This window comes from Convolutriloba macropyga, chromosome 4, assembly GCF_964194025.1.
Source record: "Convolutriloba macropyga chromosome 4, txConMacr16.3, whole genome shotgun sequence".
Lineage (NCBI taxonomy): Eukaryota > Metazoa > Xenacoelomorpha > Acoela > Convolutidae > Convolutriloba > Convolutriloba macropyga.
In genome coordinates, this window is record NC_134471.1 from 55,550,050 (window position 1) to 55,570,548 (window position 20,499).

Genomic DNA, 20,499 nt, shown 5'->3' on the forward strand with positions numbered 1-20,499 from the left:
TTGGCTCAATGGAGGTGTTTCATCGATGCTGACATCATCAGAAAAATTGTTGGCAAGCAACGGGAGGCTTTCCGGGGTTTTTCTTTCTTCACTTGGCGGCTGATCAAAATTCCAAAAACCAGATATTTGCTCAACTTCTTCTAGCTGCCCCAATTGATTCTCCCAAATTTCAATGCAGTCATGATCGTAGTCTGCAAAAAGTTTTCTTGTTCGCTTTGTCAATTTTTTCACATCCTGCTTCTTTGTTTGAATGGGAGTAATACACCCATAATATCGATGAGCATATGGAGACTCTTCTTGTCTTGGTGATTTTTCTGGCGTTTTTGTAAGATGAAATAAATCGTTTTGTTTTGTGTATTCAAGTATTGGTTCAATGTAATTATCTGGAACAATAAAGCTGTTTTTTGTGTGCCATAAATTTGTCTTATCATCAAAGCTTTCCTTTACAAGGACAAGATTTTTGAAGTTGTGACACATTCGCACAAGGGATCGAGTGCCTCGCTCACTTGTCTTTGCAGTTTCTAAATATTCAGCAGCCATATTACAGGTGATGGATAAACAATTGAGATGTTTTTTGTTCTGATTTTACGGATTTAAAGGGTAAGAACGCACACAGTTTTCTTTGTAAGGAAAATTTTATAAAGACTTAACAGCACCGAGTCTAGAACCAATTCAAGTAACAAGAAAAATGAAAACTTGTTTTTATATCGTATGGAACTGAAAGCAAAAGCAGGATGAAAGCAAGTTCAAGAAGAAGGTTAAGAAACAAAAGACTTGCAGTAATGTAATAAGGTGCCAAAGAACTAAAGAGTTTTCACAAAACTTATATTGAACAACAAGAAAGAACCAATGGCGGAAAGATTGAAAAAATTGTTGCAGACCGATTTGTTTATTTGACTTAATCATTTCATCATTATTCCGTCATGTCTATAAATAGATTTATGTCATATTGAACAAAGTTCAATTGGGTTGCTCTCGAGAAATATAAATAGACTCGAGGAGGCGAGCTAATTTATCCATTGCTAATGAAAATTTGTCAGTTTTTAGATTTAAAGGTCGGGACTTGTAAAACTGTTTTCTGCTATGGCCTTTATAATGCTTGGCCCGGCGATGTTGCATTAGTGAATGGAAGTTTTTAAATTGCCTTGGACAATTGTGACATTGAATGGGTCTTGATTCAGCAGGGTATATTTTTTCCGATCTTTTGAATTTCATATTTCGTATAAACATCTAACTAATATAAAGGAGTATAAATTTGTTTACACGCGTAGGGAGGGGGATTTGTTTGTTCAGCTGTTGTCTTGTCTAGACATGTTGGCGTGGGTTTTGAAATTGTTTACATTCCGACAAACAGTAATGTATTAGTCATTCATCTTTTCAGATTACTTTGATACAGTTTGTCTCAATATATGCAACATTATGGGTAATGTTTTGTCTAAGGATGCTGAGTACAGCGACTTTCATTTGGATCTCTCGCTCAATGAAAAACGGCTTGTTAGGGCTGCTGTTAAGACTTATCATACCACTGGCACCTATTTATCCTTGAAATTGTTCAAACGTGATAGTGAACAGGTCGATTGGGATTTCAATCGAAAAATTACAATTTCGGCCCGAGAGTTTCGGTTGCTATGTCAGAACATAGAAAAACTAGAACAAATGCTTGATCAACCAGTTGGCTTGATCGACTCACTTCTAAGACCAGATTCAACTGATGACTCGAAGCGTCCAGCAAAACGGGCTGGCAAAGTGCCAACTCAGCGCCAGAAGAAGATACCAAAAACATCTGTAACAGTCAACGAGGAATCGGAATAATTTCTATTATACCTTTTGCTTCCTGTCATTGTTTATGCTTTCATAGTTAGTTCATTAGTTTTTTCTTTTTTGTTCGTTATGGTTGAGGCAATGTATGAGAACAGTCCTGAATATTTCAAGAAATTTCAAAAACGTTTCAAGTACAATATTTGTGAGACGGAACCAAAACTTGAAAACACAACAATTGAAAATTATGCAAATGGTTATCATTCATCTGCAACAGTTATCGAAGGTTGCACATTTGGCTCCAATCATTATCATGTTATGTATGAAATTGGTTCTCAGGATGATAATATATTCGATTGTCTTTATGTACCTGCGGTGATACCGTGTCTCGTTAACTGTTTCAAATTACTTATTCAGCCTACGCAAAAAGACGTTGTTAAACGTGGTGCAATAATTTCACGACTACATGTTGCTGTTGAATACCTTTCAAAATCAACTTCTGCTGCAGTTACCAAGAACCAGAAACAACTTCCAGGACCCTTGAGTGAGGCAACAGCAAAATCTATTAGTAAATCTAATAGTTCTTCTACAGTCCCTGATGTAACTATGAAACGATTTGGCCAGCTTATGCTAGGTGAACACTCCTCAACTCTTTATCAGATAATGGATATTCTGCTTAGTGGTCACGGGAGTTTTGTGCGAGAAACCTCAAACTCTTTCATAACCTTTCAATTTTGTAAAAATTGATATTCAAAAAGTGTTGTTTGAAAATTAAATTAAATTTTACTTCATATGTTTTACAAAAGCTAGCAACTCTAATTCATTTACATCAGGTATAAATGGAAATTTCTCACTATAAAAATAATGAACAATATATATGCAAAATAAACCACAAAGCTGGGAGTCTGAGGATTGCGATGGAGACTGAATGTCTCTTCTATGTTCCATGATATCCATCATTATCTCCAAGTCTTTACACTGTTGTAAACGGTTGAAAATATCCTTGTAGGTAGTCAAGGGTAGAGCCAATGGATCCGCAAAATATATTATTGGGTATGCATATCGTTTAGCTAGCACCACCCAGTGGGTTCCAATAGAGTTGGATCGTGATGCATTATCAATAATAAATGTGTTGGTTTGCAAGTTCAGAGGATAATTATCAGCGGTATAAACCCCTCTGAATTTGAATTTGAGGTGTTTACACTTTTTCACTTGAAGATGAATTTGATCTTCGTCCATTAGTATGTGATCATGGGAAGAGCGTTTTTAGATGCGTTTCTTGCAGAGTCAATGTAGATCGTAGATGCTTTTTCCCCAAGAAAAAATATTTCAACGTTATGAGCTAACGCTGCATCGAACTTGAGTTCGACAGACAATGATGAATTTGTGAGCTCTGGATGAATAAAGTCATGAGTTGCCTCTTGAGTGCTGGTCAGATCAAATACCATTATATAATGGTTTGCGAACTCACTCAGAGGTATTCCATGGCCATTTTCTACATAAGCTAATGCACTCAATGAATTGTAGTACAACCTCTCGTCAGTTGTTGACATTGGAGTTCCAGCCGTTGCAAAACTATTTCGATAAATGGTTATCTCTCTTAAACCAAATTTTTGATAATGGAATGGATTAGCGGTGTTGGTACAGATGAATGCTGTACCAACGCATAATGCAACAATGACTCTTCTGATTGGCTCTTTAGTGAAAATATCCTCATGTTTCCAGCTTTGTTGGCCTGTTGTAGCCAAGAATGTTTAAGTTATTACTTCATTGTATCGGTAAATTGCCGGAGTTTTCAATAATGTCTTCTCAATTGCACCTACAACATTATCTGACACCGTCATCTTCCTGACAAATAAATTAGCCTCATCTATTTTAACCTTGTAGTGTTTCGCTGCGTCTTCACTGATGACGGCAAAGTCATCTTGGGATCTTCTCATTGAAATGCGTAACGTAACTCCACTAACCAAATGTTTCTCACATGAAAAGAAATCAACCGCCAACTTTCCATATAATGTTATGCGTGCGGATTGTCGCACTGTTCTTTTTCTTATATCTGATATTGCTGCTGGAATAGTGCCGGGGTTTTCTTCATACTCGTAACCCTGACATTTCAGCCAGGTCTTCATTGCGTCTGTCCCATGAGAGAATTCAGTTTCTATGAAACTTTTGTGTGCATAGTGTCCATTAGCTGTTGAAATTTTGATACCATTTGCAGAAAAAGTACAGTCGGCGAAAAATGAATGAAGGATATTATTAGCAAAACATGGAAGATCACTGGCATTAGCGTCACCAGCTGTGAAGCGCAAATCCTTTCCATCTGTTTGAAGTATTCGACACTTGATCTCCAGGTAAATTTTTTGTAAGTCAATAAAATTGTTGCGATCACCAACAACTTCAAATTCCAATGATGATCCTGAAGGCGAATAAAGCGGTGCTGTTTTTTGCTCGAATGATTGATCAAATGTTACCAGCAAAGGTGGTTTTTCAAATAAGTCTAAAGAACTGTGAGTGGCTTCAGATGGTATCACAATATTAGTTCGCATTTTTCACTCGCGAGAAAAAATCCAGACGACTCCTTTTCGGACGGGGTTTTCGAGAAATGATTCTTCTGGTTGAGATTTTTCGTTTTTGGTTTGAACGAGGTCTCGTGTATTGTCGTCTTTTTCGTCTAATTATTTTACGGCCTGATGCAATACGTGATTGAAGGGATCCACCTATTTGTTTGCGAGCTGTTTTGGCTACTGTACTTTTCAGTTCTTGTTTTGCTGACTTTCTTTTGGTTGCAACTACTAACTCCGGTGCTCCTTGAACCAATAAATCACGACCAATCTTTTTTGCTGCGGGCCAGAGAAATTTGCTTGCTAATGGCAGAGCAACTCTTCCAATACCTGCAGCAAGCGCTCCAAAACCGCTGCCTCTTTGTCTGTAGTGTCCGGAAAAATGCTGCATTGATTCAGATGCTTGATTGCTGTAGTATGCCTCGATATTAAATAATTTTTTGAAATTTTAAAATGACTATAACTTTTCCGGTTCCAGTAAAAGGAATTAATTTTCCAGTTTCGTTTCTCAACTCTACCTGTATGTTCTGAATGTTGTTTGATAATATTGGCTTGTAATCCAAATTTGTGTAGGACTTTTGGTGTATGGGTGTCACTGTGTTTATGCTACCGTTTCTCAAACGTCTTTCAGACTCAATGATTTTTATTACTGGAGCTCTCACATCACCAACGTTCTGATGTTCAATTATATCAATGTATACAAAGATTAACTGTGATCCGCAAGTGATATCAACTGGAAATTCTCCAACATGTCTGTTCAAAGAGTTGCCTGCTTTTTCTGACTTGTAACCAATGTGAATAAAACCATGATTCGAAATATCTCTTATTCCTTTAAAACCAAGAATACTGGGTACTTCTTTATCTTGAAATGGCAAACCTTCGTTAGGTCTAAATTTCAAAACTAACTTTTGCGTTACAGTGTCAAAATAATAGTCAAAGTTTTTCAATTGAGTGATTCGAAAAATTTCTTTCAGAATCTCTTCTGAACTCTTGTATATACCTTTGCGAATTCTTCGAAGTTGTCCGGTTCGGTTATGTGAAGCATCAAGTTCAGCGCCAGAACTGACATACGCAACTATTTCGGCTGAGTTTACATTATTGATGTTTGAGGGAAATGATATTGAAGCAAGGGCAACTTGCCAATCTCCATCTAACTGTAAAGGCTGAGCGAGTTGATTTCGAAACTTGGCCATAGTATTACTGTTAAAAATTCCCATTGATGCATTCCATATCAAATCAATAGTAAATTCTCTATGAATACTCATGTTTAGTCTTTGACAGGAAGAACGTTCACTTGAACTAATTCTGGTTCATAAAATTTACCTTCAATTATAACGTTGTTTGCGTCTATAAGGTTGTATGTGGGTGGACTAAGGGTAGCAACCTTGAAAACTGTGAAGACTTCGTCTGTGTAATTTTGTTTATAACCTTTCCTAAATATTTCGTCTGGCTTTGCATTCCGAACCAGTTCTCCTTCTTCGTATTTTGGTTTGTACTTTTTTGTGCTGATTGCTAGGGATATTAGAAACGGTTCATGTTTTTGAAAGTTTTATTAGAAGCAAGTTGGGTAACACGATTAACATGAGTGTTTATAGTATTTACAAACTGGGGCAATTGCTCAATATAAGTCCAAGTCCAATTTTCCTCCAGGTATTTGTGAATAATGTTTTTGAGCGATCGAATATTCCTCTCAGCAAATGCCGACTTGGTTTCGTTTTCGGTTGAATATAAATGAATCTCCTTCTTTTCACAAAATTTTTTGAATTCACTTTTAAACTCGGATCCCTTGTCTGTCCAAACCCTTTCTGGTTTTTTCTGTTCGATCATTTTTTTGAACGCTTCAACAACGTCTTTTGCATATAAAGCCTTCATTGGTTGCACTCTAAGGTATCGCGATAAAACATCAACAGCCACCAGTAAATATTTGACTCCATTGTTGTGTTGGGCAATTTTATCCATATACGCCACATCGACAGACCAGATTTTGTTTATTCTGTATGCAACAGCTTTTATTCTCGGAAAAATTTTTCTGAATTGTCTGTATTTTGTGTATGGAGCTTTCAACTGAAGGTATTGAACCACTTTGGATCTTGGTAAACCACTGGCTTTCTTCAAGTTAGCAATGCTACCAAAAGCTGCACTACCTTTTGTGTATAATTTGTTCAATTGTTTAACGTGAGAGGAAGTAATTTGTCCACGAGCTAGACGGTTGGATTTCGTCTTTTGCATCTTCAAAGCTTCCTTCATCGTCGCCAGAAGCTTTTGATTCTTCTGTTCTCGAGACTCCTGATTCTTCGTTTTCTGGTTCATCCTCAAACAACTGTATGTTTTCGTTTAGTGATAAGGCAAGAAATTTTTTTGCGTATGTATTACAAGTTAATTGTGAACTGATATCTAGAAAGGTAAGGACTTGGTAATGTTCAAGTGAAAGCTTAGAGGTTGTTTGTTGTAGATCGTAAAGAAAATCTGCGACAAGAGTTCTAGTGCTTGACTTATTAACCACTAGTCTTGATGTCTGATCCAGCGACAGAGATTCTGACTCTTCTATTTTTTCCAATATTATGCTCGCTTTTTCAAACTTTTTTCTGTCAAGGTGTTTAATATCTCTCAAAAGTCGCTCCCTGATTTCAGTTGAAACTTTTGTATCAATTTTGTCATCCCCAGTCTCATTCAACTCATCTTTGGCATTCTCCAAAATATTATCGGTCTGCTGTTGGGTGTCTTGTTGCGTGGTAGAAGGTGCTGGTGGAGACTTGCTTCTTTGCAACAGTGATATTTGTTTTGCTTTCTCTCGAACGTTTTTATTGTTGAGAAGTTGACCAGTTTGATGTTGTTCATTTGCATACATTTGACGAGGAATTAGCACAAATTCTTCAGTGTGCATTTTGCTCCAGAAATGCAATACAAGGTAACGCAATCAGTTTAATTAGACGGATTCCAGAATCTGATCGAAAAATTTTGATTCTCTCACTTTTTTCAACTCGCCTGTCTGTAAGTTTACGTAGTGGTTTCTCGAATTTTTTTAATTCAACTTTATTGATTGGTACAACTCCAGAGAGTAAGTTCATCACACAGTCGCTCAAGAACCAAATGAAATCGCCCTGATGTAATATTTCTATTTGAGCTGTGTTCTCATTCCTCTTATTTGCCCATTGCTTGAGCATAAGCAAATGTTTCTTTTTCATTTGTAATTCTTGTAATGACTGCTTCAGGGGACGAAATGTAAAAAATAGAAGGATCCGGTCCAATTAGTTGCGATGAAAAACGTAAACCCTGACTGGTTTTTGGGTCGAAATCAATCATCAAATGTCCAAAGGGCTCCGCAGTTGCTAGTTTGTATGCTTCTTTAATCATTTGGAGACAATTCAACTGTTTTCCAAGATATTCAATTTGTTGAATGTCACGAAGCGACTTGAATAATATTATGTGTGTTGTATTCAGATCAATGGTTCTGGACCATTTGCTTTGATGGAATAAATTATGCTTGACGTATATAACATGTAGTTTGCGATGACGTCCTGAGGTCGCCATTTTTACAAATTCTTTATCGTTGAAAATTTCTTCACATGAATTGTCATAGATAAGCAGACAATGCGATAGTTTTTTTGTTATATCAAAGCCTGAGTATTTTAGAAACTCAATCCCTGGTATAACTCGTTGCATATCTTTGAAAAGTGGTTGGAACTCTTTGTAAAAATAATAAATTTTTTCAAAACGTGGATAAAAGGTCGAACCTTGTAGCATTCGAAACAAGAGTTCTGTTTTACCACAACCACTTGGTCCTACAATTGACATAAATACCGTGTCATGTGTAAGAATAACTTTGTTCATAGTTTGGGATTAGGTAAAATGTAACCAACTAAACTCGATAAGAGAGCAATCCAAATTGATTTCTCTTCACAGCTTTCTGATAATAGAAAGAGCACAGAGAAGCAAAGAATGATCATTAAGACAATGATACTCACTTGAACAAAAAAAATTACTTCGGACCTTGGCACTGTTGAATTTGAACAACAACGCCATGGGGGCCTCTCCTTGTTGTTCACATCAAAGACTAAATTACTGATACCAGCGTCAGTTGTGAATTGAAACAAGAATGATATAAAATGTTAACTTTTGAATTATTCACTGGGCAACTGTTTCATGTACCAGAACTCAAACAAATTAAAACCTTTAATATGACTTTTTATCTCTAGTTTATAACAAACAGTTGATGAGTCATTTTCCTTGAACGATGGTTCATTGAAGACTTTTTCAACTTCGGGGTGCTCCAAGACATATAACCGCAACTCATTCGGCATCTCATTAAGTGACAGCTCACGTTCTGGTGGTGTTTTTTTCAATCTAAATTGAGGAATTTTTTTGTCCTCCCTTTGCTTCCAACGTGGGATTCGCTGCTCGTTGGGGGACTGCATAGGCTTCTGGTTTGTTTTGTTCATAGCCATAATTGAACTGATTCCGATGTTCTCGAGCTCTCTGTTTAATTTTTACATACAGTTGGAAGTGATAGAAATTATCTATCACGGGCAGGAAAGCCCTAAAGCTGTCTAGCTTGTCGGGAGAAAGGGTAATGGTTGCAAAATGACGTTTTGCTGCTGCGCTATAAAGCGAATTGTAACGCGGTTGTTGTGCTGTGTTTGGCTTATTGTTGAGATAGTTCGCTCGGTTCTGTTGATCACTTGAAAAATTATTCTGTATTGGTGGAGAGGGATCCTGAACTCTGTTGAATATTACAATCGGCTGATCGTCAAGTGGAGTCAAGCAAGTGAATATCTTCAAGTTGTCTGACAGACAGGTTGTTAAAGTTGCCGTGTCTTCTCTGTGCATCACTTTGTGTCCACTGTGAAAATATTCTTGCTTTGCGTTCCGCGCAGTGATTTGATAATTGATCATTTGTTGAACGAAAGTTTGAATGAAGATAACAGGAGGGAACTTGTTCTTCTGATATTATCTCTGAGATTCAGGGACAACTTAGATCCTCCAGATTATAAACAGTTTTTTGTAAAAGCTTACTGAGGAGCTCACACTTTTCAATGCCTTTGGCAAAAAAGTTTTTCCGTGTGAATCGGAAACTGAAACTCAGACAGATTGTTTTCAAATCACAGTAAGGTATATCACCTTGGTCCCAATCAAGACCGTGTAGGTTGTTGGTCAGCCAAATAACAGTTTGTCTATCGTGTGCGGGTAAATCAGCGAATTTAAGTGGGGGTTTGAAACATATTGTATCGTTGTAAATCGAACACAAACTGAGTTCTTTTATAATGAATCCAAGTGTCTTGAGTTTGAAACCTTCGAGATCGAGGACAATTATATTTGTGGTTTTGCTGCCAAAATTTTCTAGCATTCCAATTCACGAAACAATTGTGAATGAAAAATTTTTACTGATAGAATGAATAATATTCCTGTCAGGTGTCCAAAAAGACAATTGTTTACTGGTGAGTAACGGAAAGCGTAAACCTATCCAGGGCCTTTGTTTCGGCAATCTTTTATAAATCCAGCGGCGTCATGCAATGCAGCATGAAGTCGTAGCACTTTGCTCCGTTTCAATAAAGGATCTAGTCTTGAATTATCAATTCCAATAAAACCACCATAGGGTCTAAATTTAAGTGCTATTTCTCCGTCAACTTCTGGATCTAACAAAGAACACGCAGCTACGAAATATAATTGTCGATAAGATATGTGTATATAATTTATGTTACCTCTCAGTGATAAAACTTTCTCATGAATGAGCTTGATGACTTTTGTTTCTATTGTTTTCATTAATTACTGTTTACTGAACGTGAGCGTTTAGAGTTTTTGTTTATAAATCTTTCAATTCTGATTGGTTGTCAACTTGAATAATAAATCAAGCACTCCGATTGGTCAATTTATTTTGGAAAGTTTTGTGACCCTGAACATGTTTGGACATGATCTGATGACTCTCTAAATAATATATCATTAGTGATTTTATACATCTACTAACAGGTTAGTTGTTTTACTGTTGTTTTCACCAATTTATGTATGCATTTATGGACATAAGTGATTATGACCATAATTGTGTACATACTTAGGTAAAAACTTGTTTTCTTGTACAACTCTGGGTTTTTTTTATCCTTGTGTACGTATGTATGTATATGTATGTATGTATGTATGTATGTATGTATGTATGTATGTATCTATGTATAAATGTATGTATGTATCTGTGTATGTATGTATCTATGTATGTGTGTATGTATGTATGTATGTGTGTATGTATGTGTGTATGTATGTATGTATGTTTGTATGTATGTATGTATGTATGTATGCATGTGTGTATGTATACATACATCCATACATACATATATAGATACTCACATGCAAATACATGCATACATATACATACATAAATACATTCATACATGCATACTACAATACACACAAACGTACATACATACATACATACATACATACCTACATACATACATACATACATATATACATACATACATTCATATACATATACACATATACACAAAAATACATACATACATTCATACATACCTACATATATACATACATATATACATACAAACACGCATACATATACATATATAAATTATACACAATACATATATACATGCATATACATAAATACATATAGATAATACATACATACATACATACATACATACATATACATACATAAACATTTATGCATATATATGCATGTATGTATGTATTGTGTATATGTATATATGTAAAATAGGGAAGACATTTTACTACATTTTAAAAAATTCCAATCGTCCCACCCCGTTGTAGATGGCCACCTCAAAATGTCCCACCCCGTTGTAGATGGCCACCTCAAAATGTCCCACCCCGTTGTAGATTGCCACGCTGCAGTAATTGTCTGTCCCCCCCCCGTTGAGGTTCTAGTCAGAATTTTATACTACTGCTGGTCCAAAACTAGATTTTCAGTGTTGGACTTTTATCTATAATATAAGCTTAGAAATTAAATGATTTTGTAATAGGTACGGTACGGTTGGAAAGGCTCAATATTTTTAAGAAGATCAGAGCTAAGGAACGTTATTAAATAAAATCAATGTTTTAAAACCGTGATGTATTTGTTTGCACGCTGTTTGCAATCTTACCTTGATTAACGCATATACCGTCAACCTTACATGTTTTTTTCGTTTCTTAGCTTGGATACCTAAGCCATCTCACTCTAAACAAAGCGACGCTCTCAGACATAATTGAAGATATATTTTTTGCATCAAGGTTTATCAATAAAGTATGGAAAAAAGTTCCAGGTAACCATTAAGAAGTGATTCGTCACATTTGAAAAAAAGGTGATTAGGCAATTGTTGTGGTAATTATTTTTAATAAAATGCTATTGAAGAGTCAAGATCAAGTTTGAAACAGTGTCCATGAAAATCTTCAAAGAGTATTATGTTGATGCTGTACCGTGCAGAACCTTGGGAAGTACTCTCTTTTATAGAGCGTAATACATATTAGAAGTGCTAACCGATTATTACTAAGCATTATCAAGCAAGCTTAGTTTTGATCTTATCATATTGTAGATCTAAAATTAGTGTCTTTAGGCCGAAATTATGCATAAAAAGGCGGAAACGAGGACAGTGCTGAAAATTTTCATGGTGGCTACTGGGGCGATTTTTGAGTTTTCTAGTTTGTCAGCTCGGCACTAATTGTTTTCGGCCATCGGTGCAATTGATTTTAGATTATTTTTGTTTAAAAGATTATGGTGTTGTTAAGGGCTTGAGAGTCATAAACTGTTTCGGCATAGCTCTTACTTTGGCTGCGATCTGCTTGTATGCTTTTCTGAAGCCACTGTGTGTTACTCCGTAGATGAAGAAATTCATTGCAGAATTTAAATGGGCCCACAAATCCAGTATCAGCAACAGTTCTGAAACACTCAACATTCAGACTATTACTATTTTTTTTTCGTTTTTCGTTATTTGTCGTTTTTTGTCCTGTTCCCGACCTTATTTAGAATGGCTGATAGTGTAAAAAATGACAAGATCAAATATTAGATTTGCGTAGTATTGATTTTGACATTTTTTTCGTTAAATCAAGGAATATCGAAAGAGTACAGAACAAAACATAACAATAAAAGCATTTCCAGTTCATTCACAAAAGACTAACTTAGCAAATTCAACAAATGACTAATATATATTAGTCATTTGTTGAATTTGCTAAGTTAGTCTTTTGTGAATGAACTGGAAATGCTTTTATTGTTATGTTTTGTTCTGTACTCTTTCGATATTCCTTGATTTAACGAAAAAAATGTCAAAATCAATACTACGCAAATCTAATATTTCATGAATGTGCGAACAAAACTTTGGTATAAAACTCCGGCAAGTAAAACTTTTGTATATAAAAGTTTTACTTGCCGGAGTTTTATACCAAAGTTTTGTTCGCACATTCATGAAAAAACACACGCACACACACACAAACCAAAACACATACAAGCAAACACTTACACGCACACACACACTTTCACCTGATGTCCACCAACAAGAAGCTCGGCAGAAAAATGGGCACCGAAAATGCTCTACAAAAACAGTCGGTCAGATAGACCTCTTCTAGATCAAAAAATGCCATTGTCAATTTATAGGTAAAAGAAAAGGATTTTTAGATGTCTTTTTTGATGCCTGAAAAATATGTGCGGGCTCCTAAAAATTGCTAACATTGTAAAGTTAGTCACTGGGCACTCTTTTTTGTCTGGAATTTTTAAAACAACTAATAAAAAGGGCTTTGCTGTTTAAAATCTAAATTTTACAATTTTCTGGATATGGAAAAACTGAAAAACGACACGATAAATTCCTGCTTACGGGATCACAGCAACATTGACCTTTCCTAGCATCAGCAAATCAGCTAAATTTGCTTATGCATCCTTTGCCTATAATATAATTATCTTCGCATTTGTATTTTTTTAAAAAAATTGTGTTTTAATTCAACCAATGTTTTAAATAAGATTGCTTTTCAGCAACTTTGGTTTGCGCCGCTTGTCATTGCTTGAACATCTACAGACGCAAAAAATGTAAGCAACGAAAGGGAGAGTCCATGGTACTATTGTTAAAACCGGAGTAAGTAGCAGTAGAAAATAACTCTTTTTTTCTCAGCCAGAAATACAGTGAAGTATATCTATTTGCTTAATTAATCCCAAAATCCCAAAAATGCTCTGAAAATGATTAGAATCGAATATGAGCTATAACGACATCGCTAAAATCAAGATATAGGTGATATAAGAATACAACTTTATTTGAATATATTATTTTAAAGTTATAATATTTGTCGGAGATTTGGAACTGTTTATTATTGAAGAGCTAAGTCGTGACAAATGACTAGCATAAAAGTTTCACTTACAGGAGTTTTATATCAAAATTTTGTTTGCACATCCATGAAAAAAACACACACAATCAAACCAAAACACATACACACAAACACACACAAACAGACACACACACACAAACAAACAAACACACACACACACACACACACACACACACACACACACACACACACACACGCACACACACACACCTAAGCCGACCTACAAAAGATTCGGCAAAATATGGCACCAAAATTGCTCTTCAAAAAGAGTTGGTAAAAATGTTTTACGCCGTTTCCAAATTTTTTCAAATCAGACTTTGGCTCAATCCAGTTTTGTCCTCCTGGACATCTTCTAGACCAACAAACGCCATTGTCAACATATCGGTCAAAGAGCTGGGTTTTTAGATGTCGCTTTCGTTGCCTAAAAATTCCTTGGGCACTTCTAAAGTTTGCTATCATTGTTAAGGTTGTCACCGGGCATACTTTTTTGTCTGGCATTTCTAAAACGAATAAAAAGAGTTTAATGATTAAAAACTAAATGTAACAATTTTCTGAAAAACGAAAAAATGAAAAAAAGCCCACAACAATTCCTGCTTACGGGGTTACTGAAGCATTAAAACTTACTACCATCAAAAAATCAACTGAATTTGCATATAAATTTTTTGCGATAGCTTAATTGATTTCATAATTTTAAAAAGAACTTAGAAAAAATTTTTGTTGGAAACCGCCCGATGCTTTTCAGCTGGTTTGTTTGTCAGCAGTTTTCAATTGTGTGCTGCTCGTCATTGATTGAACATCTACAAACGCAGGAAAAGTAAGGAACGCAAAGGAGAGTGGGCTGGAACTGGAGTGAAATATATCTATTTGCTTAACTAATCAAAAGATTGCTCTATGAATGAGTAGAAAAAAATCAGCTATAACGACACTGCTAAATTTTGTCAACATTAAATCATATCTGCTATAAGAACACAAAACATTATTTGAAAATCTTCTTTAAATTTTGGATTTTTTTCGGAGATTTGGAACTGTTTAATTACAATTTGCTGGAACTGGCAATACTGAAAAATGCTCCGTTAATTTCCTGCTTACGGGTTACTGCAGCATTAAACCCTCCTAGCATCAGTAAATCAGCTAAATTTGCTTATACCTCCTTTGAGATAAACTAAATTTTTCGTATTTGTGATTTTTTAGAAAAATTGTTCTAAGCCACCCAGAGTTTTTCAATAGGGTTGCTTTTCATTAACTTTGAAGTGTGTGCTGCTAGTCATTGCTTGAACGCCTGCAGGCGCAAAAATGAAAGCAACGCAAAGGAGAGTCACTGGTAGTATTGTTAAAACCTGAGTGAGTAGCAGTAGAAAAGAACTCTCATTTTATCAGCCGGAAATAGAGTTAAATATATCTATTTTAATTATTCCCAAGAGTGCTCTAATAATGAGTAGAATAGAATATAAGCTAATGCAATACCGCCATAGTATGCCAAAACCAAGATATAAGTGATTTAAGAACACATCATTTTTCGAGGATTTTATTTTAATTTTGGAATAATTATCGGAGTTTCAGAACTGTTGATATTTGAACAGCTAAGTCGTGACAAATGACTAATACAAAAATTTTACTTACGAGTTTTGTATCAAAATTTTGTTCGCATTTTGAATAAAACTCAAAAAAACAAACCAAAATAAATGCACACAAACACACAAACGCACACACACACACTTCACACACACACACACACACACACACACACACACACACGCCTAAATCGACGTAAAAAGGCTCGGCAAAATATGGCACCGCAATTGCTCTACAAAAAAACTTGGTAAAAAACTTTTGCACTGTTTCCAACAGTTGTCAAGAGCAAGAGAAGCCATTCTAGAACAACAAACGCCATCTAGAATAACAAGCGCCACTGTCAATTTATAGGTAAAAAAAGGATTTTTAGATATCTTTTTTGTTGCCAAAAATTTTTGAGCTTTTGACAAGTTTGCTAACATTTTTGAGGTGGTCACCAGGCATGTTTTTCTGTCTGGCAATTTTAAACAACTAAATAAAAAATTTTTGCTGCTTAACATCTAAACGTTACAATTTCGTGGAAATGGCAAAATTGAAAAAAAAAACCTTAAAAGTTCTTGCTAACGGGATTAAAACAGCATTTTCCTAGCAACATTAAATCAGCTAAATTTTTGTTAAGAAAAAATTGTTTTAAACCACCCAATGCTTTTCAATTGAATTGCTTTTCAGCAACTTCGGAGTGTGTGCTGCTCGTCATTGCTTCAACACCTACAGAAGCAAAAAATGTAAGCAACGCAAGGGAGACTCGACCGGAACTGGAGTGAAATATATCTATTTGCTTAACTAATCCCAAGATTGCTCTAAAAATGAGAAGAAAAGAATATTAGCTGTAGCGACACTGCTAAATTATGTCAACATTAAGTCATAGGTGTTATAATAACAGAACATTATTCGAAAATCTTATTTTAAAATTGGAATTTTTCGGAGATCTGGAACTGTTTATTATTGAATAGCTTAGTCGTTATTTCTTGGTTGCAAGTCTGCACTGGAGTAGAGGCGTTTCAAATTGACATCAAATTTTGAATCGAACGGTCGGCAAAAATATTTAAATTATGTATACTCTCAATTTGCCTACAGTCCCGTCAACTAGGACTAAATTATCAGCGCATAGTGAGAGTCTGCTTTTATTAAGTATTCTGGATCTTTTTCGTTTGTTCCCCAGCTTAGTGGGTGTATATTATTCGCACACCCGGACTCACATTCCATTTTTTACACAACAAGGAGGCTCGGTAATGTGCGTGCCCACATAAGGTTCCGACCCCGCTCATCCACATTCCTGACTTAATTGGCTACCAAATGATGAAGAGATAGAAAACTTTCAAAAACATACATATCGTTACATAAACAACCAATGGAATACAATAATGCCAATTTAAAGGGCCGATGAACGCTGTTGATAGTCGGACTACTAGAAAGGACAATAATCAATATCAAACAACAAACATTATTTACGACCAAAACACGATGTCTGTAACAAACAAAATCATAACAAAATCATCAAACTCGCATCAGATGATACCTGAAGGAAACAACTTAACATATAATTCCTTAGAAAAAATATGCAACTGGCTAACAGGTCGACAAAAAAGAGCAAACGTCTCTATTTTAGAAAACAAATAATTTCACCATTTTTAATGTCATTAGATACCAACTGAAATCCCTAAATGTTCATTTATATCTCCAGAGGGAGCAATTGAGGCATGTAACTCTCCAATGTTCAATTGCGCAAAATTTTAAAGCCAATGGAGCCTAATATTTTTGTTATAAAATAAGAATAAAACAAAAATGCTGTAAAATGTTTAAAAAAATCTCAAATATTTTATGAAATCTCGTAGAAACAGTAGTACCAAAGCCGAGAAACAAATATTTGTAGCTAAAACAGTTAAAGAGATTAAGTTACAGTTAGCTGGAAATGGGTTGCGACCTGTGTTTACAGAGATTGAGCTAAAAAATTGACTGAAAAACCATTTAAAAAATGACAAAATTTCAAACAATTTTACGAGATCACTTTTTTCAAGGCACTATAATTTAAAAAAATCAATTGAAATAACTTTATGTGGTCACTTTTGCCTCATTTTAACATCAAGGAGTCTTCCGTATGAACGGACTACGTACACATGACGACAAAAAGAAACCAAAAATTTGAGCAGTACAGAATTCTCGAAAATTTTTATTAAATTATTGACTGAAGCAATCAGTTACAACGCATAACCTAGCTCAAAAAAAACTTTTGAATCAGCAAAAATTGAGACTTCTATTCAGTGAGATTGACCTACATATTTACGAAAAAAAATCAAAAGGATACATTTGAAAAAAAAATTTATTTCAAGACATTAAAACAAACAGCTGTAAACTGAAATCCTTAACTAGGTTGAGATATACGTACTGGAGTAACAAATAAGACCTAACGTTATCAGATACTTGGCGTACAACAATAACAACAGAGACATACATAGGCAGAAACAAAAAAACATCTATAAAATATTGCGAGATAACTGTGTCTCAAAAAGCATGAACTATATAACAAAAACAACTAACATGTACAGATACGCCTTCGACTTTTTCCAACGCTGTCCTTCTTTTCCTACTAGGTTTTCATTCAGTTGGTTGTTTTTGTCAACAATTTGATAATTGGACAAGGAATCAAATGAACTAATAAAAAATGCAATTAGACTCAAAAATAAAAAAAAACATAGCAGGACAAGTCCTGACGTACAGTTCAAAGAATTTTCATTGACAAAACAGAAAACTAGACTTGGACCGGATTATTAATGGATAGAAAAAACTAATTAGAAAAACATCCGATCCAAAAAATCGAAAAAACAGTAGAAATCAAAGTGAAGTTACAGCATGTGAACAAAAAACCACTAGCGAGAAAGCGACTTTTTGTTCAAACACCGTTTTCTCACTCTACTTTATATTTGAAGCGAAAAAATTTCACGCCGCAAAACCACTCGGGTTTTCACTCCACCTCTTGTTCCGGCGTAATCAAAATCACTACTCCAAATTGACTTCAAAAATCATGAAAGTGTGTGAACAAATCTTTAAAAAAAAAGACAGCGCTCCAATACAATTCAAATTCTTTGAATTGTAAAAATTGAAAACGCGTAGTCTCAAAACAGAGAGACCATTAGCTGAGCATAAAACTGTTAAAGACATTTATTTTTAACCCAAAGGAAATTGGTTCAGCTGGTTTTGAGATTGAGCCCGAAGTTGAGAGAAAAGAAAAAAATGGTGGCAAAGTTCAAAAATTAACAGATATTATCTTAAAACAAATGAATTCGAAGTCATAGTAGACATTAGCTAACAACTAAAAAAATTGTCTAGGATCATTCATACCTCCTTAAAAGTAACCTTCACTTGAGACAATAAGTCAATGGTCTACAAAAAAATAACAAATGAAAGCAATATTCAAGAAGAACATAAAGTTTTTTTTTACGAAAACAATTGGTCAGAGCCACAAAAATCATGAGCTTAAATCTGAAATCAAAACAAAATATCGTTGGGCCTCATTTTTTGTAAGTAGTACCAGTCATTAATTAAGCCCTGATGTGAAATTCGTGTAGGTAGAAAACAGCTTACATAAAAAACATTTACATATCGAAATTTTGTTTAAAAATTCGCGCCCTTTTTAAATCTAAAAAACTCTTTATCGTATTGATACATGGCGAGATCAAGATCAGTCCAGATTTTGCTGCGCGTCTAACAAAATACACATTTCTTCAAATGGTTGCGAAATAGATCAATTTTTTATCAAAATTTCTTAGTTTGTCAAAAATAAAATTGCCTTTTGCATAATTATCGAGTTTAAATTTGTAAGCAAACTGTTGAAATTATAATTCCACAAGATTCTCAAAACGAGTGGTTGTACAACGAACTCGTTTTTGAGCTTAAAAAATATGGCTGCAGTTTTAAGGTGTCTACTTCCAGCAAGTTTAAAGCAAGTGGGCTAAAAAAAAGCAAATTTGGTCCCGAAAAAAGCCGAATTTTGAAAAATTTAGCGTAATTTTTAGCCAAAAAAACTCGGATCGAACAATTCAGCTACTGTCCTTAATCTTCAGAGATAAAATCAATAACACTACAAATAACAATTTTGACAGATTTCAGCAAAATTTTTGAAAATTAGGTCCAAGATACCGAAAATTAGAATAAAAACAGCTGAATTACGTCTAATAATCACAAAACTTTAAACCTCGATAACTCACTATAAAAAGCAAAAATAGTAAAAATGTTTTTAATTCCATATTCTACGCTGGACGGGCTTTTTAGTGATACCACTCACATTTCTCTACGATGAATATATCGATCGGCCAAAATTGTCTGAACAAAAAAAACCCATTTGAGTATATAGTTCCTCCCCCACTAAGGTGGGTCGGAGCAAAAATTCAACATGTAATGACACGTGATCTGTAACTGGGGGGAGCATAATGTACTGGGCCCGGGGGGGGGGAGGCTCAAACGCAAAATATCCAATATTTTTGTCGTGAACACCGACCCGTTGTTTCCGGATTACATCCCAACGCGGGTCATAGGCATGGCCGTGGAAAGAGGGCCGCTATAACCTCACATGCTCTTGACCAATTTAATTACAGCCTGGTCTAGTTATAATGCATATACGTTGCTTCATTATTGGGAGCATAGCAAGGAACGGCATGGATTTAAGAGCAATAACGGACTGTGCATGCAATTGTGCATTTGAAAGAAAATACCAATTTAATCCATTTGATTCGTCGTCTATTTGAACGGTCTCTACGTCGCAAATCTATATACTATAACCTAAGTCATAAACTGTGTTTTTGATTTTTTTTCTTAACAATTTTGGAGCCCTTTTACATAGCACTTTTGTAATGTTAGCGCATAAACCGCAAAGTTTTAATTGCTCCTATTATTTCTGGAAACTTTACACCCGTTCTTATGGTGAAATTAAATATGAAAAGATTGCCAGTATCCTATAGTTGTCACTGTTTTTAGTTGCACGTGAAATCTGTCCAAATAAAGGTGTGGGTTTCAAATAGGCGACGTTTCAAATGTACGACACCGAAATAATACGGATCTTTTGCGCTAGCGCCCCCCCCCGCCCCAGTAAATTAGGCACCCCCATTTGTATTTTTAAACATTATGTATGCATTTGAGTTATTACGTACGTATACGTATGAATAGGCATTTAGAAAATACTATTAGAGTAGAGGTTGTTCTTATTGTATTTTTAGTAATTACGAGCTTTGTAAAGGGGTGTAATTCTATAATTTTCTTGAAAATTGTTACTTTTGTAGTTGTCGACGTATTATGCCACGAACGA

General features: G+C 35.1%; 1 protein-coding gene across 1 annotated transcript in view; it reads right to left on the reverse strand.

The window, feature by feature from the left end:
• LOC142338527 (uncharacterized) overlaps positions 1-20,499 on the reverse strand; it is a 33,042-nt gene that overhangs the window by 12,136 nt on the left and 407 nt on the right. The window contains exon 2 of the mRNA XM_075388312.1: positions 12,086-12,198. Coding sequence (XP_075244427.1) covers positions 12,086-12,198 — 113 coding nt within the window. The remainder of the gene's footprint in view (positions 1-12,085; positions 12,199-20,499) is intronic.